This window comes from Podarcis gaigeae (genome assembly GCF_964106915.1).
Source record: "Podarcis gaigeae genome assembly, chromosome: 3".
Classification (NCBI taxonomy): domain Eukaryota; kingdom Metazoa; phylum Chordata; class Lepidosauria; order Squamata; family Lacertidae; genus Podarcis; species Podarcis gaigeae.
Window position 1 is genome coordinate 32,668,016 of NC_139680.1, and position 24,177 is coordinate 32,692,192.

Genomic DNA, 24,177 nt, shown 5'->3' on the forward strand with positions numbered 1-24,177 from the left:
GGAGGGGAAGTTCTGTCAGGCAGCCCAAAGTGCATGTGCTGACAGAATGCATGCATTATTCCACAGTAAAAATCTGTCTGAGGCTTTTTCTGTTTTGCTGAGAGGGAGGGGGAAAGCACTCCAACCAATAATTTGAGTGCAGGTTTCCCACTGCAACACAGAACATATTTCCTAGGAAGGTGGTGGACTCGCTTTCATTGCGGTTCTTAAAGCAGAGGCTGGATATCCAGCTATCAGAAATGTACCTGGACGGGCTTGGAGTAGGTGGACTCTGAGATCATTTCCAACTCAATGATAAAGGTAACCTCGATTTTCCCATTCCGCTTAAATCAGCAACCAAGTTTGACACAGAAATGCTAATCAATCTTTATTCATTTATTGAAGTTGGCACCAGCCAGGAAGCTACAGTGCTGTTGATTCCAATTGACAGTTTTCCCATTCTGCTTAATTGCACTGTCAGTATCCACAGCGGAAAAATAAAGTCAAGAAGCCATTTAAATGGAAAATACAGTATCAACATTATTCAGAACACATGCCAGATTTCTATTGATTCTGTGGCGAGACTGCTTTTTCTTTTTCCTCTAGATATACACAGAACATAACTTGAGTAAGAATGCACTATTGCTGTAAACCAGTGTAAATTCACATTAGGAACCAGTTACGCAGGAAACTTTATATTCTACCCTGAAGTTCTTATAGGCTAAATAAATAGTCAAAGGTGCAACGTGAATTTTCTGGAAAATGTGTAGTCATTGTACACTGAGTTCACCCATTGAGATCTTCAGATTGTACATGGCTATCTACTTTGTCACAGTTGATTAGCTGATTCATGGAAATGGCAGCAAAACTGAGACACTGCTCTGAAGCAAGTAGTCAGTTGTTCTAGAAGAGCAGTCCTTTGACCTGATCTAGGGCCATGTTCGCACTTGATGCATACTTGGGAGTTCCTACACAAGTGGTTTCCCCATTCACTTACGTTGAAAGTGACCAGCTCTGAGTGTGAATCTCTTTGTTTGCACACAGTTGCCCCATCCATTGAAATGAAAGGGCAAGTTCTTGCAGAAGGAAGAGCATCACCTTGAGTGCTAAAATTCTGCAAGAGTTTAAAGGAACAGGACCTCTGCAGCTTTGTCTGTCTCTTTCATAACATAGTCCATACATAACACAGTATGAACCATATGACAGCATGCATCTGAGTGACTTTTCCCTATCCAGCAGGGAAGAGCTGCACAGAAGTCTGCAATCTCCTCATATTGCGCATGTTGGATTGTGGTGCTGCGGTATAAGGGCTCCTCCAGATAACCTGTTTATTGAGCATTCATCCCAATTTGCTTATGCAAAGGCTAGGCTATGTGTAGTCTTTACTGGGCATTTGTTCTGATTGGTTTGGGTAGCGTTTACCCATCTTCCCATTAACTTGCCACACATTTTTTGTGTGTTCAGAGGAGGGTGACCAATTGGATATGTTTAGCTTAAAGAAAGAACGAAAGAAAGAAAGAAAAAGAAAGAAAGAAAGAAAGAAAGAAAGAAAGAGAGAAAGAAAGAAAGAAGGCTGATCACTGAAGAATTGATGCTTTTGAATTATGGTGCTGGAGGAGACTCTTGAGAGTCTCATGGACTGCAAGAACATCAAACCTATCCATTCTTAAGGAAATCAGCCCTGAGTGCTCACTGGAAGGACAGATCCTGAAGCTGAGGCTCCAATACTTTGGCCACCTCGTGAGAAGAGAAGACTCCCTGGAAAAAAAACCTGATGTTGGGAAAGATGGAGGGCACAAGGAGAAGGGGACGACAGAGGACGAGATGGTTGGATAGTGTTCTCGAAGCTACTAACATGAGTTTGACCAAACTGTGGGAGGCAGTGGAAGACAGGAGTGCCTGGCGTGCTCTGGTCCATGGTGTCACGAAGAGTCGGACACGACTAAATGACAGAAGAAGAAGGAGGAGGAGGAGGAGGGGGAGGGGGAGGAGGAGCTTGGAGAAGAGAAGACTGAGAGGTGGGTACCTTCAGATATCTGAAGGCTGTCACAGGGAAGATGGAACAAACCTGTTTTCTCCTGCTCTGGAAGTTGGGACCTGAACCAATGGATTCAAATTACAAGGAGATTCCAATTAAACATTAAGAAGAACTTTCTAAGAAGAGCTATTCGATAGTGGAGCACGGTCCCTCAGAAGATGGTGAATTATTCATTCATTTATTTTATTGAATTTATAGCCTGCCCTTCCTCTCAAATGACACAGGTCAGTGGGCATAGACCTGCAACCTTGGAAATCCTATTTAAATAATAATGCTAGCTAGTTATTTAGCTTTGTGTGCAGTGGAGACAAAGACATGAGATGGAAAACAAATATTAGAGCTTAAGAGACTAAATGATAAGAGAAGCAGGCCCAGCTCCAGGACTGAGGAGGCTCAGGACAGAGTAGATCCCCTGGTGGATCCCCTCCTGCCTTGTATTGGTAGCAGGCAGCATTCTGAATTTGTGCTGGCGGCCATTTTAACTTCCCAAAATGACTGGGTTGTTATGTTGCATCAAGTACGCTGCAGGAAGTTAAAATGGAGTCCTCCCCTCCCGGTACAAGGGGTCAGGGTAGGCATCACCAGCACAGAAATGTATCCTGGCAGCTGCCTAAAGGCACCATGTGCTGAAATCAGGTCTGCTGAGAGCTTTTTCTAAAACAGGTTGGATGAACATATTTTGAATTGGCCAAAACAGCAGAGAGAAGAAATCAATCTTCCCGGTTACATAAAAGAGCTCCATCCGTTGTGAGTCATTACCCATAAAAGCTGATGGAAGAAGTGATTTTTTGGAAAAAAAAACAATCAGAGGTAAATGTACCCTCTCAGTATGGCTTATTACAGCCCAATAATGTCAACACTAAATGGAAAGACAAGCAGATATTAACGCTTTTATGTGCAGGTGGGTCACCGGTAGGTAATGATTGTACTATTTTGTAATATTATCAGGCTTTCTCCTTGTGTTCTTTTTGATTCCTAAGATAAAAGTCTATATATGGTGCAAGGAAATAACAGATGCATTAAGTGAGATATGCTACAACTTTTCACATGACTTAATAGTCAAAGAATGGTATTTATAATAAATCAAAACTTTTGTTTGTACTCCTGGGGTGCACAAATGCGAAGCAGCTTGTTGTACGTTGGCTGAAATAATTCGAGTGGCGCTCAGTTGTAAATAGACTTTACAATTCCTTGTTCATTATATCTGACTGACACTGTTTCTCAGGTGAACCAATAATTCCAAATGAACAACACTTTTTGACAGAAAAAGAACCAAATTAAAATACGTAGAGATGAACAATTATCCAATCTTCTATTCACAGTACTAATAAAGGAGAACTATGAAATATCTTAGGGGCATTTGGTTGAATGGGGTTCTTTTTTTGTTTTATTATACCTTTACAAATATAATTTGAATCAATGCAAATATTAACTGATTCTTAGGAGAGTTGTTTAGAAAGGTAATTTTACCAGATATCATCTGTTAATGATGATAATGGTGGCAATGAGCTACTTCGCCCTCCTCTGCTTGAAGGTGGGTTGCTGTCAGCTCTGACACTTGTTTTGCCCCTCACTGGCAAACAGCAGTCCCCTCAAGTAGGCAGAGCACATCACCTGCAGGAGAGGCAAGGCAAGCCCCCCTTCTCCTCTTGCCCACCTGCACTATAATTTGCTGGGACTTCAGTGCCACCTTTCCAGATTGCCTGGGAGAAGTTGGCACGGGCACATTGGCAGAAGAGGAAATGGGCAGGGAAGTAGGGTGCTGTGGCATTTTATGTAGGCTAACACAAAGTACCTAGGGGTAAACATAACAGCAAAAAATCTGAGTCTATTTAAGGACAACTATGAAAAATGTTGGTCAGAAATTAAGAGAGACTTAGACAGTTGGACAAAATTGAAACTTTCTTTGTTAGGCCGAATTGCTGCTATCAAGATGAATGTATTGCCAAAAATGTTGTTTCTGTTCCAAACACTACAGATTGTGGACAAGACGGAGTGCTTCCGGAAGTGGCAGAGAGACATCTCTAAGTTCGTCTGGCAGGGCAAAAAGCCCAGAATTAAGTTTAAGATATTAACTGATGCGAAAGAAAGAGGAGGCTTTGCCCTGCCAGACCTAAAGTTGTACTATGAGGCCGCAGCTTTCTGCTGGCTAAAAGATTGGCTACTTCTCGAAGACACTGACGTACTGGATCTGGAAGGTTTTAACAATGCTTTTGGTTGGCATGCATACTTATGGTATGACAAGGTTAAGATCAATAAGGCCTTTAAGAACCATATTGTCAGAAAAGCAGTGTTTAATGTCTGGACAAAATATAAAGACTTATTGGAAAACAAAACTCCAAGGTGGCTTTCACCTATGGAAGCTAAGGCCCGAAAAAGACCCAATATGTAGGCCAAATGGCCAAAATATTGGGAAATATTAGAAAAAGATGGAGACAATTGGAAATTGCAGAGTTTGGAGAAAATGAAGGATAAAGTGCGAGACTGGTTACACTACGCTCAGATTAAAGAAGTCTTTAAAAATGACAAAAAGTTAGGGTTCCAGGTGGAGAAATCGAAATTGGAAACAGAACTGTTAGAACCTAAGACTAAGGTACTTTCAAGAATGTATAACTTGCTGTTAAAATGGAATACACAAGATGAAATGGTTAAATCGGCTATGATAAAGTGGGCACAGGATATTGGGTATAATATCATGTCTGAGGACTGGGAAAGGTTGTGGACCACTGGGTTGAACTTCACTGCATGTAATGCTTTGAAGGAAAATGTAATGAAAATGATATATAGATGGTACAGTGGTGCCCCGCAAGACGAATGCCTCGCAAGACGAAAAACCCGCAAGACGAAAGGGTTTTCCGTTTTTTGAGGCACTTCGCAAGACGAATTTCCCTATGGGCTTGCTTCGCAAGAAGAAAGCCCATAGGGAAATCTCCGGGGACCTCTTTTAAATGCTGGCGGTGGGGAGCAAAGCCTTCCCCCCCCTCCGGCCTTCAGAAGAGGTCCAGGAAGGCCGGCGGGGGCCAAAAGGCTTTGCTCCCCACCGCCAGCATTTTAAAAGCAGTCCGGGATAGCAGGGAAGCGCTTCCCGCTATCCTGGACGGCTTTTGAAGGCAGGCGGGGGGAGCAAAGACTTTCACCCCCCACCCGCCTTCAGAAGAGGTCCTGGACCTCTTCTGAAGGCCGGTGGGGGAGCAAAAGTCTTTGCTCCCCCCTGCCTGCCTTCCCGGGAGAGCGGAGAAACGCAGCGTGTTTCTCCGCTGTCCTGGACGGCTTTTGAAGGGGGGGAGCAAAGACTTTCCGCTCTCCCGGGAAGGCAGGCACGGGGGAGCAAAGACCTTTGCCCCCCGCCCGCCTTCAGAAGAGGTCCTGGACCTCTTCTGAAGGCGGGCGGGGGGCAAAAGTCTTTGCTCCCCCGTGCCTGCCTTCTCAGGAGAGCGGACGGCTTTTGAAGGCAGGTGGAGGGGAGCAAAGACTTTCGCCCCCCGCCAGCCTTCAGAAGAGGTCCAGGACCTCTTCTGAAGGCTGGTGGGGGGCAAAAGTCTTTGTCCCCCCTGCCTGCCTTCCCAGGGGCTTTTAAATCGCCCCGGGACAGCGGAGAAGTCCTCCGCTGTCCCGGGGCGATTTTTAAATGCTGTCCCGGGGTTTTTTAAAATGCTGGGGGTGGGAAGAAAAGCCCTTGTCCCCCCCCCTCAGCCCTCAGAAGAGGTCGGGGGACAGACTGTCCCGGACCTGGTCTGAAGGCGGTTTCCATAGGAACGCATTAATTGATTTTTAATGCATTCCTATGGGAAACCGTGCTTCGCAAGACGAAAAACTCGCAAGACGAAAAAACTTGCGGAACGAATTAATTTCGTCTTGCGAGGCACCACTGTACATGACCCCAGTCAAACTTGCCAAAATATACCATTTGTCTGATAACAAATGCTGGAAATGTAAAGGAAATGAAGGAACATTCTTTCACCTCTGGTGGACGTGCCCTAGAGTGAAGGCCTTCTGGGAAATGATATATAATGAGTTGAAAAAGGTATTTAAGTATACCTTCCCTAAGAAACCAGAGGCCTTCCTCTTGGGTATTGTCGGCCAGAGGGTGATAAAGAAGGACAGAACTTTTTTCCTGTATGGAACAACAGCAGCAAGGATACTCATCGCCAAGCATTGGAAAACTCAAGATCTACCCACACTGGAAGAATGGCAGATGCAACTGATAGACTATATGGAACTGGCCGAGATGACCGGCAGAATCCGAGACCTGGGAGAAGAGAGGGTTGAAGAAGACTGGAAGAAATTCAAGATTTATCTACAAAAATACTGTAATTTGGTTGAATGTTAAGAAGGATGCTAGATCATAAATAATTGAGCACCACTAAATTAGATGGAATTAGGACGATAAGTGAGACTGAGGAAAATATAAACCTTTTGGAGAATCATTAGATTATATTCAAATGAACGGGAAGTAAGATTGTAAACAAGATGATAAATTGCTGGCAAAAGTTTGTAATGATGCAAGTGGGAGCGGGAGACGCGAGGGAGTCCAAAGAAGTTATGAAACTATGTGATGATATATGTTATATTGTTTATTATCTTTGCACTTATATTTAAAAATTTTAATAAATATTTATTAAAAAAAAATATGTAGGCTAACACAAAATGTTAAGTGCTAATATATGCAAATGTTTTCTGATGTCCCAGGGAATTTCTGGTTCCCCTCCTTTGCCTCCCAGGCCCCGTTTTTAACCCCAGGCAAGGGTATGCACCACCTATCCTGGTCCCTGTCCCAAAGCACACATCATGATTAATGCTCAATAAAAAGGACATCCAGAGGGCTAAGAAAAACACTTCTACTGAACAAAAGTCTGCACTGTAAAAAGTACTGAGTTTTGGGGGTTCAAAAAGATTAAAACTAGATTGTATTAGATTCTATTATTTTTCAAGTGGCTTTCACTGATTTATATATGATTGTTCAGTTCCTTTGATTGCACTCAAATGCACTCCACTGTAATATTCATCTTACAAAAGTCCACAAAAGGGGAAGTCTTGAATAGTTAGGATAGTTAAGAGGCACTTTCTTGACCCAACAGTGGATTTATGCTAGGTAAAAATGACAGATTAGCAGCCATTGTTAGTCACAGAGTAGACTCACTGAAATCAGTGGACTGAAGTCCATTGTGGTTTTAATGGGTCTACTCTATGAATATGACCTTGTTGGATATCACCTACAATGTGCATAAATGCAAATCCCCCCCCCAGCAAAAAAAAAGTACTGTGGGGACATTTTTGTTTGCTCAAGGCAGGTGGCAAATAGCAGCTGATGGGTGGCCGCAGTGGGTGCAAAGGGTTAAAGTTACCCCACATTCCCAATCCAAGTTGTGGCTGAAATTAACATTGCACAACTGCAAATTATGAGACTAACATAACATCTAGTTTGGCCTGAATTGTGCAATGGAGTGATCCAACGAACACAGCTACCGTGCAACTTCCATTATTTCAATAAGCTTGCATACCAGCCCTGTACTCTCCTACCGAAAAGATGGAAATTGGACAGCAAGAAAGAAAAACAGATTGCAATGAATTTAGTGTATGTAACAACTATAGGAGGGCGCCATAAATTTGCAAAACATGGCAGGCTGCCATCCCCTACAAATTCTTGGAACAAGATAAAGTCATTCATATACTTAACAGATGTCAACTATAGTAAAACACTGCAAAAATGCTACTCATAGCAAATCCGGGTTTGGCTCCCTGCTCGCAGCGTAATTGACTTGGCAAATGAAAAGAGGTAATCTGGAGTAATAAAATGTACAACAGCAAGACCACACACAAGGATGGACCTCATTGACGGCTGCAAATATTTATACAACACTAAAAAAAAATTGGCTTGATTAAGATGTAAGAATATACTTGCTATCATTAGAACTCTAAAGTCAGTTTGCGTCCAACATGGATTGAAATAACAGTTGAAGATAGTGCAACTTGCGACCTGCCAAGCTAAATTTCAACTCAACAAACTCCCTTGCTTTTGCCCTTCCAAGGCAGGCAACAAAGTCAACATCAATTTTCAAAGAGTGTCCAAATTGTTTTAAAGTACATGACTGCTGGCCTGGCAGTCAGCTTTATAAATATGTAGCGCACACACAGTTCCACTGCTGGTCATTCTGTTCCTGACAGGCTGTGCTTTCCTGTGTCGCTATCACAATACATACATACATACATACATACATACATACATACATAATCAAAATCGCCATACTGGGCATGGTCACAGCTGCTATCAAGGTTCAGCACAGCCTGGGCCCCTGCCGAACAACCATAACCCAGAAGAAGGTTTACCAAAAAGAGGTGTTTCAACCTGCTCCCCCTTTTGGCCATTGGGAACTGCTAATTTACCCACCTTTTCCCTCAGCCCAGAGGGAGCAAGCAAGCAAAAACTTGCTGTGCTGATAAAGGGGAGGAGCAGCTGCCACTTCTTGCATCCTTATTGGCTCTCTGCCTGACAAGCAAGCCGATGGCACCAAGGGAGAGGACAAGGAGAAGGAGGAGGAGCAGTTGGTGACAATATTGGTGGAAGAGGAGTGCTCCCCCACTAAGTGTCTCACCCAAGGGCCCCGCAAAACCTGGAGCTGGCATTAAAGCATGGGGGATATTCCTTATGAAATACGATCCTTACATGCTCAGAGCTGCCATTAATCTTGTCTTAGAAGAAGCTTATGAGTCTCTCAAACAAAGGCTATTTAGTCAAAGCTTTCTACCTTTCTTGGTCAGGGTGCATGTCTTAAAACAGGATGACACCAGAAACCACCCACCTACACAATTGTGGAAGCAAACCTGTGGCTTCTTAAAGATGAGCACGCCTGACATTGGCTTTTGTGTTCCTCTCTGCAAGAAACTCACCTCAAGGGGTGCTTAGATAAATACACAGGCATTTGGATTTTCCTCCTCACTCCTGGAAACCAACGTGCTTGTCTTTACGGATCTCCCAAACACTTCCTTGAGGTGGCCCCATGGACAGAGTGTTAACATCACTTCAGGAGCATGATGGGGGCCAATTCACAGAGGCCTTGCGCTTGTAGCCGGGAAATCTCCAGAGGCCCAGAGAAAATACGGAGAGGGTTTTGTCAGGTGACCAGGCCCAGGAACTTACACTGTGATCTTAAATTTTCTGCCACCATGGACATACAACGACTATTCTTCACACCCCCCCCCCCGAAATGGTTTGATTTGTCGTATGCTATAGGTTTACCTTACGCAGCTATAAACAAGGTAATGCATATTGACAGACAAATAGTTAACTTTACAGTTCAGCTACTGAAAGATGCTTGCGCAACTTTAGAATTTGTTTGCTTGTTCAAGGCAGTGCAGATGAAGTGACCGGCTTCCATAACTTTGTAAAGATTCACACCCTAAAAAAGAGACAAACAGACAGAGATTTTATGCCTAGTAATTCATTCTAATTATTTTTTTTTGTGTGTGTGTGTGTGTATATATATATGGGGGTATTAGCAAACTCTACCCTAAGACTAAGATGGGTGAGCTGTTCAGAGAATCTAAAATGCAACCTACTTAATTCGGATTTAAGTTGGTATTCCATGCACACTTACACTCGGAGATGAATATCACTGAAACTGATGAGCTCATTTCTAAGTAACTGTGCTTAAGTGTGTGGTAAACACTCTAAAAATCTGGGAAACTTTGAAATCATGAAGGGATTGTCTTCTCATAGTGTCACAATTTTCTGAGATATGCTGTGTAGCAACTCATGATAAGGCATCCTCCTGTCAGGAACTGGGCAGAGGAAGAATAGTGGAGACCACCTCCTCAGCCTGACCCTTCCAGAGAAGAAGAAGACAGTTCAGAATTACAACAGGGGTTTGAGGGAGGTCACAGATCAGAGGCAGATGAGGGGGAAAGATGGGAAATAATGGGAGAGGAGGAAGAAGAAGCACCAGAGGGGGAACAGCTGATGGACACAGTGTCTTTAGAAAGCATTCCAAACTCCCCCTCTCCCAGAAGCCGGCAGGTATTGAAAGTAGGAGAGCAGAGAGCTCAGAGGCAGAGGGCATTTTCCAGCATCCATAGTGATGACGCATGAAGGGAGAGAGGGAGGAGGTGGAGACTCACTCAGGGCAACACCATTACTTCAGGAGGCTGCATTTCTAAGCCTCTCTCTGTGAATATTGAATAAATAGCATTGGTAAGAACAGGATCTTATCCGTTCCTGGCTACCTGCTTGGGGGGTTGGATCCTCTGACGCCTGACACCTCCATAGGATCAGCCTGACTTTGGAATGCCCTCTCCTCTCAGGTGCAAGCAGCACCAAAACACTGATGGGAGTCGTGATAACAGTAAAAACACAGCTGCCCACCCAAGCATTTGACTCAAGTAGTGCCTCTTGCTTGGATAATGTAGTTATGTTGCTAGAATATTGTCTGTTTTCTACATTAAAGCTGTGTTTAAATGAAATATTGTTTTATTGTATTTTAATGTCTCTTGCTCTGGGGTTGTGTGAACAATGAAGAGAGGTTTATAAATCATTCAAATAGATAACATGTGCTTCAATTTGAAGTGTAACAATACCAAATACTATTTCTGAACCCTGTTGATTTTGGTACACAAATTTGACAGGGTTGGGAAAGAACTTAAGCCACCTCAAATCATATTTTTGCCTCCTGACAAATATCCCCAGATGTTGTAGATCTGTGAGACCAAGCTGACCTTTGGAGCACCGCACACTCTGCCTGCAGATGTTCTCAACATTTCAGTTTTCCTTCAGCTAACTGACACCTCGACGAATCATTTTCAATGCCTTTCTAAAACAGGCATTAGCCGTCACCCCAATGAGCAGAGCCCATTGGAAAACGCTGGCAGGAATTCAAAAAGCATTTCGTTCATTGTGTCCCTCTCAACCCGACTTCAGTCAACAAAGCAAGAACAGGAACATAGTGGTGAGAGGAAGCGAGGAGATAGAACAGATCAAAGGTAAACATGAGGCAATATTCAGGATTTGTAAGTGCTGCCTGCTGTCAAGAGAGAAATGCTACAGGACATGAAAATGATAAATTCTCAGAACTCTCAGATCTAGTGCTAGTAGTTGTTTGGGGAACTGGTGCTTTGGGTTTTTTGAATGGGGGTTCTTTTATTTTGAAGGGACAAACATGGGTGTGTATCCCCATCCTGAATATATTGGCTGGACGTGTATGCAAAGTCATATCCTTATTTACATATTGTTATTTGGGAGCTTGTTGAAGACTTTCCTTTTTCAGCAAGCCTTCTAAGTGGAGATTGATACCCCATACGGTATCTGTAGTAGAGGATTTGAAACTGATTTCATTCGTTCATTTTGTTGTGGCTTGTTTAATTTGTGATTGTTTTTCGCATTTGCTTTGAATTTGTTTTAATATGTGCAATTGTTTTAACTGTTTTTAGATACGTGGTGCTTTTATATACGTATTGCTAACGGCTTTGAGATGCCTTGTGGGAAGTGATTCGTTGATAATAACAATACACGAGACGGGGAGAAAGATGAAATAAACCAAAGAATGAGAGCTGATTTCACACGCCTTTTCCATGGGACTGTCAGTGTTCCGGAGGAATCAGTTCCAGGGGAAAGACCCATGTGAGTGGCCATGCTCACATGTCTGAATCATTTAAATGTTTTCCCAGCCATTGCATGGGCAACTCATGGATAAGCAAGTTCTAATGCAGCCAGGAGGATGCCCAAAGAGAACCTTAATGAATCCACATCTTGGTCGGCTAAGAAGCATCCAGTGCTGTTCCATGCGCATAAGAAGCACAAGAGAAGCAACTCAGTGGTAAACTATTTATAGGGGGGAAATCAAATTTTTATCTCTAACACATCCAGGTAATTGAATGGTTGCAGGTGGTGCTTAAAATAAATTATTGGGAGGGATGGAGGGACAACTATTGTCTTAAAAGTCTATGGGATCACAAGACTTGTCCCCAATCAAGGGCCTCCTACCTTCCTCCCTATTATTTGATTCATGACTGAAGAAGAAGAAGAAGAAGAGGAGGAGGAGGAGTTTGGATTTGATATCCCGCCTTTCACTCCCTTTAAGGAGTCTCAAAGCAGCTAACATTCTCCTTTTCCCTTCCTCCCCCACAACAAACACTCTGTGAGGTGAGTGAGGCTGAGAGACTTCAGAGAAGTGGGACTAGCCCAAGGTCACCCAGCAGCTGCATGTGGAGGAGCGGAGACGCAAACCCGGTTCACCAGATTACGAGTCTACTGCTCTTAACCACTGCACCACACTGGCAGACTTCCATTGCAAGGTGAAGTCAACAGTACAGAACTACAAAAACCAATGGTCTGATTCTATATAAGGCAGCTTCACCTGCTCACATTTTTGCCATTTTCACCCATGTACTCCAGAGTCCAGTGTGTGTTCACATGTACATTCCCAGTGCTTTTTTTCTTTAAAATATGTTTAGGGGTACTCTCATTTTCCTACTCATATTGAAATACCACCCCTCAACGAGGCCAAACTTAGATTCACAAAATGTTTAGAGGTATGCATACCCCTGCATACCCCCAGAAAAAAAGCAATGCACATAGTAGCTACTCTGTGAATGCTAGCCGACAACCATTGTTAGAAAGCAGCATATCTAACTACCAACAGAGAATAGGATCCTATGGCAGCCGCTCAATACAGATAGGAGGCTTTCCGCTGGCAGCAATAGGATTCCAAGCAAGCTTATTTTCTCGTAACAAATGCTTGCAAAGTCATCCTTTTGACAGGATCAAAAGCAAGCTAAACGGTCTGACATTTCCCCAAAATGCATCAGCATGATTCATACCGATATGCCCAGTTGCTTGTGTATGTACTGAAATCAACATAGCGAGCAAGACTTCCAATCCATAGTTTTAAGAAATCTGCAAAAGTTTAAGAGGTACATGAAAAACAGCTTACCGTATTGATTCCCAAGCCATTCAGCATATATAGCACATCTTCTGTGGCTACATTGCCTGTGGCACCTTTCGCATAGGGGCAACCTCCTAAGCCGGCAGCAGCAGAATCCACAACATGAACTCCCATCTGAAAAACAATCAAAAGCAATAATTCTCAATTCAATATGCTCATTGGAGTGGGCTGAACCAAAAAAAAAGAAGAAGGCCAACACACAGAGAGCGTTTTCTGCATTTTCGGGCAATTTCTCTTCATTTTCTATTTTATATTTAAACTTGTGTTTTATTGTGGCTTATTTTAGACAATAATTTGAGTTATCTGGGAAGGTTAACACATTCCTGCTTTGTTATACAGTTGTACCTTGGACGGAATCCGTTCTGGTAGTCCGTTCAACTTCCAAAACGTTCAGAAACGTTCATTCTTTTACTACCACAACCTGCTGTGTGACCATAGGATGAAAGAGATGGGTAAGGAATCCAAATGATGATGATGATGATGATATCAATAAGCTCTAGAGAACTAGTAGCTTAAGCTGATGTGTTCAAAAGCAGGGAAGGAACCTTATATTTTGACCAGACATTAAACACTGTTTTTCTGACAACATGGTTCTTGAAAGCCTTATGTATTTTAACCTTGTCATACCACAGATATGCATGCCAACCAAGGTACCCCTGCCCGTACGGGCCAGTCTTGACAGACTCTGGGGTTGTGCGCCCATCTCACTCAAGAGGCCAGGGGCCGGCGCTGTCCGGAGACACTTCCGGGTCACGTGGCCAGCGTGACATCGTTGCTCTGGCGAGCCAGAGCCGCACACGGAAACGCCGTTTACCTTCCCGCTGGTAAGCGGTCCCTATTTATCTACTTGCACCCGGAGGTGCTTTCGAACTGCTAGGTTGGCAGGCGCTGGGACCGAGCAGCGGGAGCGCACCCCGCCGCAGGGATTCGAACCGCCGACCTTTCGATCGGCAAGTCCTAGGCGCTGAGGCTTTAACCCACAGCGCCACCTGCGTCCCAATGCCAACCAAACACATTATTAAATCCTTCCAAATCTAAAACATCAGTGTTTTCAAGAAGTAGCCAATCTTTCAACCAGCAAAAGGCTGCTGATTCATAATACAACTTTAAGTCTGGCAGGGCAAAGCCCCCTCTTTCTTTAGCATCAGTTAATATCTTAAACTTGATTCTGGGCTTATTGGAAAATAAAACCCCAAGGTGGCTATCACCAATGGAGGCTAAGGCCTCGAAAAGACTCAATATGGAGGCCAAATGGCCGAAATATTGGGAAATAATAGAAAAAGATGGTGACACCTGGAGACTGCAGAGTATGGAGAAACTAAAGGGGAAAGTGCGAAATTGGTTACATTATGCTCAGATTAAAGAAGTTTTTAAGTCAGATAAAAAATTAGGATTCCAGGTGGAAAAATCAAAGTTAGAAACAGAACTGTTAGAACCCAGCTCTAAGACACTTTCAAGAATGTATAATTTGCTGCTAAAATGGAATACACAGGATGAAACGGTCAAATCAGCTATGATAAAATGGGCACAGGACATAGGGTACAACATCATGTTTGCTGACTGGGAAAAGTTATGGACCACCGGTATGAAATTTACGGCATGTAATACCCTGAAAGAAAACATTATGAAAATGATATACAGGTGGTACATGACCCCAGTCAAGCTTGCAAAGATATATCATCTGCCTGACAATAAATGTTGGAAGTGTAAAGAGGCTGAAGGAACATTCTTTCACCTCTGGTGGACGTGCCCTAGAGTGAAGGCTTTCTGGGAAATGATATATAACGAGCTGAAAAAGGTATTTAAGTACACCTTTCTTAAGAAACCAGAGGCCTTCCTCCTGGGCATTGTCGGCCAAAGTGTGCAAAAGAAGGATCAAACTTTTTTTATGTATGCCACAACAGCAGCAAGGATACTCATTGCTAAGGGCTGGAAAACTCAAGATTTGCCCACACTGGAAGAATGGCAGATGCAACTGATGGACTATATGGAACTGGATGAGATGACCGGCAGAATCCGAAACCAGGGAGAAGAATTGGAGGAGGAGAACTGGAAGAAGTTTAAAGACTATCTACAAAAGCATTGTAAAGTGTATGAATGTTAAGAAAAATGTACGATCTGCAACATCAGGGCTCCAACAAATTAATAATCTATATGTGTAAAAGTTAATGTAATTGAAAAATAAGATAAATTGTGGATAAATGGTACTCTATAATTAACCTTTGATAAGAGAAATTTAAAAGACTAAATTTGAGATTTGAATAGTGGGAAATTTTAATAGACAAATTAAATTAAGTTAATAATTTGCTGGTAAAACGTATGAGTTTAGCAACAAGAGGCGTGAGGAAGTCCAAGGATGTTTATGAAATGAGGATATCTGAATTTGGTATGTTTTTTATTTATATATCTTTATTGTCAAACAAAAATTTAATATATTATTATATATAAAAAAAAACAAGTTCTGTTGATTTTAAAAAAAAAAGCAGGGAAGGAACCATCTGCTAGGTGGAAAGCAATCACTGGAACTTCAATGTTCATATATATATGCTATGAATTGCTGCTGTGGACAGAACAGAGGTTTCAAGCTTTTGATCATAGATGAAAATAATTTTCCAAGTGTTTTCAAACAGATCATCCCAGTCATCTGCATCCATCTTCTCTTGCATTTGGCATGTTTCCCCCACTGCAATCAAGCAAAATGGATTTTTTGGCACTCAGTTTCAGCTTAATCATTGTGTGGGCTCCTTCAAATATCTGCAGACAGTGTAATTTGAAGTTTCATTTGAAGCTAACAATTAAACACATACACCCCACTGGTCTGAATAGCTCGGAGTCAGCAAGCCAAGTGCAGCCTGGGCTGAATTCTGGCCTGCCTGGTGTTTAATTACTTCCACATTTTGGCATGCAAATACACCCAAATTGAAATGCTTATGTAGTTTATACTGGACTTCCCATGTATAGACTGTGGTTTTGGGACACGGTGCTATAAATTAAATCTAAATTATTAATCTTTATTATCTGCCTTTCACCCTAAGGTCCCAGGGCAGGTCACAACATTTAAACACAATGTTAAAAGCTGATTAAAACAACTTACAATAAAAAATAAGGTGGATATGCATGATGTGAATAACTTATTTTGCTATGACGCTTTGTTAAAAAAGAAAAACAAGATGAAAACTGTTCCTTCACTGACCACTTGGAGTCACTGTTGCCTCAAGATGTGCCATTTTCTGTTTGTGCTACTGATAAATGGACAACTTTTTCTGTTTAAGCTGCTGGCTAAGTGGACAGTAAGATGTCCCCATTATTCAGCATTGGGTTTTTTGAAGATAGGATGTTCAAACTAGCAGAGGGGGGAATGTGCCACTTCTAAGGGCATAAAAATGGCAGCTTAAATGTAAGCTTGCCATATGTCCTAAATTTCCCAGACATATATCCGGAACGCTGTGGTCTGTCAAATGTCCAGGAAAACCTGGATGAATGGCAGCCCATGTTGGCAGTGCCATTTTTGCTGATTTCCCTTTAAAATAGTTCAAAAAATGGCATTTATTTATTTATTGCCGCCCAGATTTTAACTGTTTGAAATATGGCAACCCTATCTAAGAGCCTGTGCTTTCTACAATACAGAATGTTATAGTTACGTGAGTTTCACGAGCCTCAAAATTCCACATTTTGTTGCATCTCTCTGTGTGTCTAGATATAGGTATATAGATCTAGATGTAAAACGTGCGGAGTTCTACATTTCTCAGCTCCAGACAAATGCTATAATTTTCAGCATGACTGAACCAAGATCAAGAGGGCCGGTGGCAAAATGTCACATTCAGGGATCGTCTCCTATCAATAGCCCCCATCAGTGATGCAGGCCCTGGGCCAATTTTTCATATTTAACAACGCATCCTCCCTTCTCCCCAGTTGTTCCAATGTTGAATGACATCTGACCGCAGTCTTGAATTTTCCCACAGTGACCCAGAATTCAAGTGCCCTGATACTGAGGGGAATGTAGAGAGATGGACATCTATCTGTTTTTGTGAATAAGATGGCTGTCACACGCAGAATACATGGCTGCCGTGGGGTGGGGCTTTTGTGGCATTGGCCATCTTCCTCTCCCCCCTACTTGCCCGCCCACAACAAATCATTTTGTTCTTCAAATCAACACACTGAGAAGTGTTTCACTTTGACTCAATCTTGAAACATTTGATGTAGTACCGATAGAAAATGCAATGTGTGAAGCGCTGCAAAACCTGCTCTGCCCCACCAAAAGGAATGTGTTACCAGCCACTAAATTAAGTATTAAATGAAAAGGGTGCAACTGTTGAGATTGGGATCTAGTCTGCATACACACCAGAAGTTGAAAACACATGTAAAGCACATTATTCTCCTCACCAAGGAATCCTGGGTAATTTGTTAAGGGTGCTGGGAATTGTAGGTCAGTGATAGATAGACTGCACGTCTCAGGAATCTTTGGGGGGAAATCATGTGCTTTAAATGTATGGGGTGTAACTTGGGTGGATGGCTTAGAACTGCACCCCATTTTAAAATGGCAATAACTGGCTCTATTCATGAAGCTGTTATAAGCAAAAGTTTTTACAAATTCCTACAAAACTAAGGGTAAAACCTTTCCAAAGTTTATGCCTGCTTGAGTCCCATTCAGTTCAGACCGAGTGTTAAGCAATCCCCATTCAAACTAATGGGACAGCTTTAAAAGTCCAGACTTCTCACAGCAAAGCCCCCAAAACAGAGTAAAACCTGGCAGCAGGATCTTAGCCCCACAACACTTTGTTGTTTTAGCCCAGGGGTCAGCAAACCTTTACAGCAGGACGCCAGTCCACTGTCCATCAGACCTTGTGGGGGGCTGGACTATATTTTGAAAAAAAGTAATGAACAAGTTTCTATGCCCCACAAATAACCCAGAGATGCATTTTAAATAAAAGCACATTTTCTACTCCTGTAAAAACACGCTGATTCCCGGGCCGTCTGTGGGCCCGATTTAGAAGGCAATTGGGCCGGATCCAGCTCTCGGGCCATAGTTTGCCTACCCATGTTTTAGCCTACAAGCTAAAAGAAACGTTACATTTCCTCCCCCTCTCCCCATATTAATTGGCCTGCTTTTTATGGGGGCTTCTTTCCAGTGTCTCAAGGCAACAGCTGAAAAAAACCCTTATTTTTCCTTTTAGGAGTGTCTAGATGTGCAACCTTGCCCTGAAGATCCAGTCCTGGTCGCAGGTGTTTGGACAAGGCCACCTTCAACATTCACAACGTTATCGTACTAAAAGTTATTCTGGAGTATTTATCCAGCAATGAAAAATTGCACCAAAGACTCCAAGATATATTCTGGTAAACCTGCACTGTGAAACAGACAGATGTTAAAGCAATACAACTCATGCCTTAGACCCTGTGTTTCCAGCTAATCCATAAATGCATCATTTCTGGTTCTTTTTCTACATTGTTTTTAGGTAGGGGATATTTGGAAGCACATTGCAGAGAAAAAACCCCACCACTTTTTATTTATGTGATAAACAATAAAATAAAATAAAATGTTAAACAAAGAGTAAATACTAAGACAGTGTGAAGTGTACATCAGCATGTCAGTGCAGATTTTTTTATGTCTCTCTGGTTCAGGTTTTCACTTCATCAGAACTTACCAAGCATCAATGTCACCTGAGGCTAAGGGAGCAAAATGAACCTTGTATCATAAACAGTGGAACCTCTACTCATGTACGGAATCCATTCCGGAGGTCCATTCGTGAGTTGATCCTGGTCGCTGGTAGAAGCACCATTCTGCACATGTGCAGATGGCAGAAGGCACTTCTGCACGTGCGTGAATCGTGGCAAACCCAGTATTTACTTCCAGGTTTGCCGTGGTCACAAATCGAATTGTTTGTGAGTAGGGACAGTGGTAAGTTGAGGTTCTACTGTACAAGCTATGAATGTGAAACAGTGACTTCCACATCTTAACCACATTTTAGTCTTATGATCAACAGCAGCCTTTCTTTAGCTTGGGTCCCCAGGTGTTTGTTGTTGGACTACAACTCCCATCATCCCTGACCACTGGTCCTGCTAGCTAGGGAAGATGGGAGTTGTAGTTCAACCATGCCTGGTTGGAAAAGGTTGATCTTGAGGGCCCAAAAAGGAGGGAGTTGTAGCCTCAATCCATCAAACAGTGTCAGTGCGGAAGACCTAAAACATTGCAAACAACCTTCACTAATCTTTTCTTTCTTTCATTCATTTTACAAGGATAAAAATAAAGTTGTCCAACTATCTGGCCAGACTAAATGCAACTCCTGGCATTTATTGCAGCAGGAGAACTACACAGGTGCACTCTCATTTTCAGCTCCATTTGGGGAAACAGAGACGAGCGTCTCCTTTCCAGTGCCATTAACTTATTTACAGCTGGACCTGGAGACATTCTATTCATCATCACAAAGTATAAAGCCAAATGTCCCTTCCTCCTCCCTCCTTATTTCTTCCCCCCCTTTTTTTTTCAGGAGCACCACAGATTAACAGGTTAGAATGTTTTCCACATGTCCATTTTTACTGTCAGGAGAATATTAAAGACGTTTTCCAGCTTCCGCAGCTCAGCCAGATGTCCGCGGATCCCACGGTGAGAGCAAAATTGGCAAAGTAGCCTTCTCATGACCCCAGCATTGTTTTATCAAGGATCGGTTTTAAAGTATAAAGGGCCGTTTCTTGCTGAGATCCGTAATGTTTTGCAGCCCTTTCCCCTGCAATTACACAAAAGTGCTGACTTTGTTGAACTACTGATACGCGGTAGTATTTCTTATGACTCCTCTCACACTGTGCTGTAATTGATGTTTGCCTTGGCACCCGAAAGGTACCAGGTCTTATTTCCACTGTACATTTCCGGACACTGGTTTCAGTAACATCAGCGTAGGATATTGTACTGGGCGTATGTTTTGTTGTGTAAACATTCACTGGTGATTTACCCTGTCAATCTCCACAGACTAGCCTCTAATTACCAGGGGCCTCAGATGGACAATTCCTAACATATTTTCTATAGCTGCACCAGTTGGTTTGCCCTTCACTGATGTTGTCAGGAGGCAGAGGAACCAACACCCAAGGCAGGTTGCCACGAACGGATAAGACAAGGAAAACTCATTACCACCTGCTTTTTATTCAATATTCACACAGAGAGGCTTGGGAACTGTAGAGCAGCTTCTTCTTCTTCTTCTTCTTCTTCTTCTTCTTCTTCTTCTTCTTCTTCTTCTTCTTCTTTTACAAAAACAACCAAAAACCATGATTTTTCAATGGATGCCTGATTTCGGAAATTCCCTCTGGACATCATTTCTGCCTTTGAAATCTGGACATATGACAGCCCTAATTCAATTTGTTGTACAAGCATACAAATACCAACTGATTACTACAACTAATACAGCACCCACACTGTAAAGAATTTTTTTCTAAGCGCTTCCTTTAAAAAAATTAAAATAAAAAGCATGGAGTTTGATTCCATAAATCTATGAAACTTTTGGGAAAGGCTTGTTCACAGCATGTGGAAGAAAATTTCTTCTAGTCCAGAAAAAAGTGTTTGTATCTGACCCAAAGAGGGAGAGATGGAGAGGGAGAAAGAGAGAGAGTCTAGCCCTGATCCCTTCGGAACTGGAGGATACCGGCTCTTAACATAGTAATTTAAGCAGTCAAGTTAAAAAAGGCACAGTAAGATGATAAAAGGAGATCTATAAAGAGGCTACTGCTGCGATTGTGTGGGAGGGTGGCTATTAAAACAGCATCGGGGGGCCCTTTCCGCACAACAATCTGCTTTTTCCCTTTTCTTCTAGTGCTATCCTTGCACTACCGTGAATCCAGCATCAGATCCCACCTAGCAAAACAAAGGTACCCTAGTTATAGAATAGATAGATAGCCCTACTGCAGAATACTTTCATCATCATCATCATCATCATCATCATCATCGAATCTTTAAAATTAAAAAAAGGAAATTGCCATAACATGTTGAGGAACTGCTAAGGAAAGAGGAAGCCTTGATGATGCTGGACGCTTCTGTTTGTTGGCTTCTTTAAGGGCTACATCAACCTTCACCAACCGGGTGCCCTCCAAATATTTTAGACCACAACTCCAACCAGCCCAGGCAAGGCTGGGCCATAGGAGCATGTCTGCCTTAGAGTAATATTGCAGGAGTGATCAGTCCCTAACAGCATGATCCTGCACCTGTCGGCTCAGAAGTCTACATGAGTTTGGTGAGTCTTACCTCTAGTAAGATTGCAGCCTAAAGCACTTTAAATATATGCATTTTAAAAAACTTTATAAAGCTTATAATTAAATAATAACAAGGCACTGGAGGATAGGACTTGAGTTTTGGTGCCTCTCACTGGTAAACATCATGGGCACTATCCAATAGAGGTCTACAACACTCACACAACCTTATTCCAATATAGCCAACTCTTGGATCTAAACAATGGGGTAAAGAGGTGGGGGGGGAGCAAAATGACATTTCCCCAGAAGGAATAAGGTAAGGTAAAGGACACCTGGAAAGTTAAGTCCAGCCAAAGGTGACTATGGGGTTGCAGCACTCATCTTGTTTTCACGACGAAGGGAGCCAGCGTTTGTCCACAGACAGCTTTCCGGATCATGTGGCCAGCAGGACTAAACAGCTTCTGGCACAACGGGACACCATGATGGAAACCAGAGCACACGGAAATGCCGTTTACCTTCCCACTGGACCGGTACCTGTTTATCTACTTGTACTGGCGTGCTTTCAAACTGCTAGATTGGCAGGAGCTGGGACAAAGCAACAGGAGCTCACTCCATTGTAGGGTTTCAAACCACCAACCTTCTGATTGGCAAGCCCAAGAGGCTCAGTGGTTTAGACCACAGCACCACCTGTGTCTCCAGAAGGAATATTGTGGTAGGGGCACTCTAAGTGCCATGTTTCCTTCAACCAGAGCTAGGGATGGCGAAGAAATCTGGTTCACATTTTAATATGAAACTCCCTAGTTCACAGTTCCTGAAACAATACGTGAACCGGTTATGTTTCTCAATTTGCACTTCCGCAAATGTGCACATTAGGGGAAATAGCATATAAAAACGTGTATATTGGGAGATATTGGCACTAAAACTCTAGCGAGTTTTCATGAGGACTTTTAAAAAATGCACACTGATGTGAAAACATGAAGAACTGAAATTAAGACTGGAAAAATGGGAGATGGGAGAAAACAAAATTGAGAGATTCATCCATCTCATACCGGAGCTCTGCCTTAAGGAAAGATACCTAGAGTCTGTGCAGCACATGGATAACAACTATACACTTAGTGTACACACACACATATTAAGAAAGGCGCCAGAAAAACAGCAGTGAATGATAGAATTAAAGGAGACGAGGCATCTGTTTGTTATATTTTCCATTTTCCTGTGGAGCTACCAGCCTAATCCCCACTTCGCTTATGCATTAAAGTGGTCAATGTTAAGGGAAAAGGGTGATTTGAGGAAGCCATCAGAGCCAAAATGTAAGCAGAAAACATGATAATGCACACATAAAATTAAGGCTTAACAACTCATCTTGTATGACATGGATCCTACTAAAAGTTTTTATACAGCCGAACTGCAGTTTAACTTGAACCTGAATGGGCCTCTGATGGGATATTGTATGCAGTTTTAGTCACCACTTTGGCACATTGAGGAGAATCTAAGAGGCATAGAGCCCAGAAGAGGTTTTTCCCCCCTTTCTTTTTGTGTTTAAAGCATGGTGGCGGGGGGAGTTTAGAATGCCAGATGTATGAAAAATAAGACTTTAAAATGAGGGGATTTTTTTCCTAGAATGGGGTCTCAGAGTATGGCCTAAACAAAAATAATAAAGTGTATTCAAAGCATTTCCAAATTTCACGAAGAAAGCAGAAGTGACATGGTGATAGTCCTGAGATAGGACAAATGATGGATGCTTCTTCTTCGTATCTGATCTGAGCAACCAACTAGGTACAAGACCAACCTGAGTGACATGTGCTGAGAGCTACAAATGATTTCCAAATATAGAAGCCCTCCTTCGACTACTTATGAGGTGTAAAATGCTTTTCAAAAACAACACAAGACTCCTGAGAAGGCAAAAGCGATTCCTCTTGCTAACAGAAAGGCAGTGATATATGTGACAGATGAGGCTGACTGGCTATGAAGAGCTGAAAAATTCACAGTGGAAGAGTTACATATTTAATTAAAGAGCCTGAAATACAAATTACCTCCAGGAGAAATCAATTTAATAAAGCCCAGAGGAAACCAAAGGCAAAAAAGCCATATAAAGTGGTAGGCCCAAATCCATCCCTCATCTTTCCCCTTTTCTTCAATGAAATTAAGGCGTCTGAATTTTACACAAGTCCCTAAACATTGCATAGATTTTACCCCTGGTCGACGCTGCAACTCCCTGCGGGCCATTTGTTATATATTCTTGAGGAATGCTTATTTCCAGAATAAGAACAACTCTAGGGAAAGATCGTTGAGGTTCTGAACTAAGGTCACATTTGCATCACCCATTTCAAGATCTATGACACCACTTTAAACAGCCATGGCTTCCCCCAAAGAATTCTGGGAGCTGTAGTTTCTTAAGGGGGCTGCAAGTTGTTATGAGACTCCTTCCTGAAACCCTGGAGAACTACTGCCAGTCAGTGTAGACCAAGGGATCCCAAACTTGGGTCTCCAGCGGTATTTGGATTACAATTCCCATCACCTCTGACCTCTGGTTCTGCTAGTTTAGGATGATTGGAGCTGTATTCCAAAAACAGCCGGAGACCCAGGTTTGGGAAACCTTGGAATACTGAGCTAGATAGACCAGTGGCGTGACCCAATATAAGACAGCTTCCTTTGTGTCTCAGGTCATATTGTTTTCTTGGAAGAGTTCAAAAATGAGTTGGGTGGTTGGCAGGGAAACCAACCCAGTAAATGTTATGGACTACTGGATCTCAAGACAAGGGCCTGGATCCAGCTGGGTGCATGTGCAGGAACTGGGCAACATATGAAGAGCTTTCTTTAAAAACAACTGTTGTGGCTGATCAGCTGCTTGATGGGGAACTTCATTTACTTGGCCCCCCTCACCTGCCCTTGTCTTAATCCTGTTTTCTGTGCCTATTAGAATGATTCTTGCTTGCAAGAGAGCCTCTGACATGGCCATTGCATAGCTGTCAACTTACAGATTTGAAAATAAGGGACCAGCAGCCTCGAAAATAAGGGATCAGCAGTCAAAATAAGGGATTTTCAGAGCACAGGTAT

General features: G+C 42.6%; 1 protein-coding gene across 3 annotated transcripts in view; it reads right to left on the minus strand.

The window, feature by feature from the left end:
- Nucleotides 1-24,177, minus strand: part of HMGCLL1 (3-hydroxy-3-methylglutaryl-CoA lyase like 1) — a 90,299-nt gene that overhangs the window by 26,639 nt on the left and 39,483 nt on the right. For 2 of the 3 annotated variants that reach the window (XM_083730656.1, XM_083730657.1), the window contains exon 8: nt 12,940-13,065. In XM_083730656.1, coding sequence (XP_083586782.1) covers nt 12,940-13,065 — 126 coding nt within the window. Of the gene's footprint in view, nt 1-7,288; nt 9,415-12,939; nt 13,066-24,177 lie in introns of those variants that run through there. The other variant, XM_083730655.1, reaches the window with a different exon arrangement.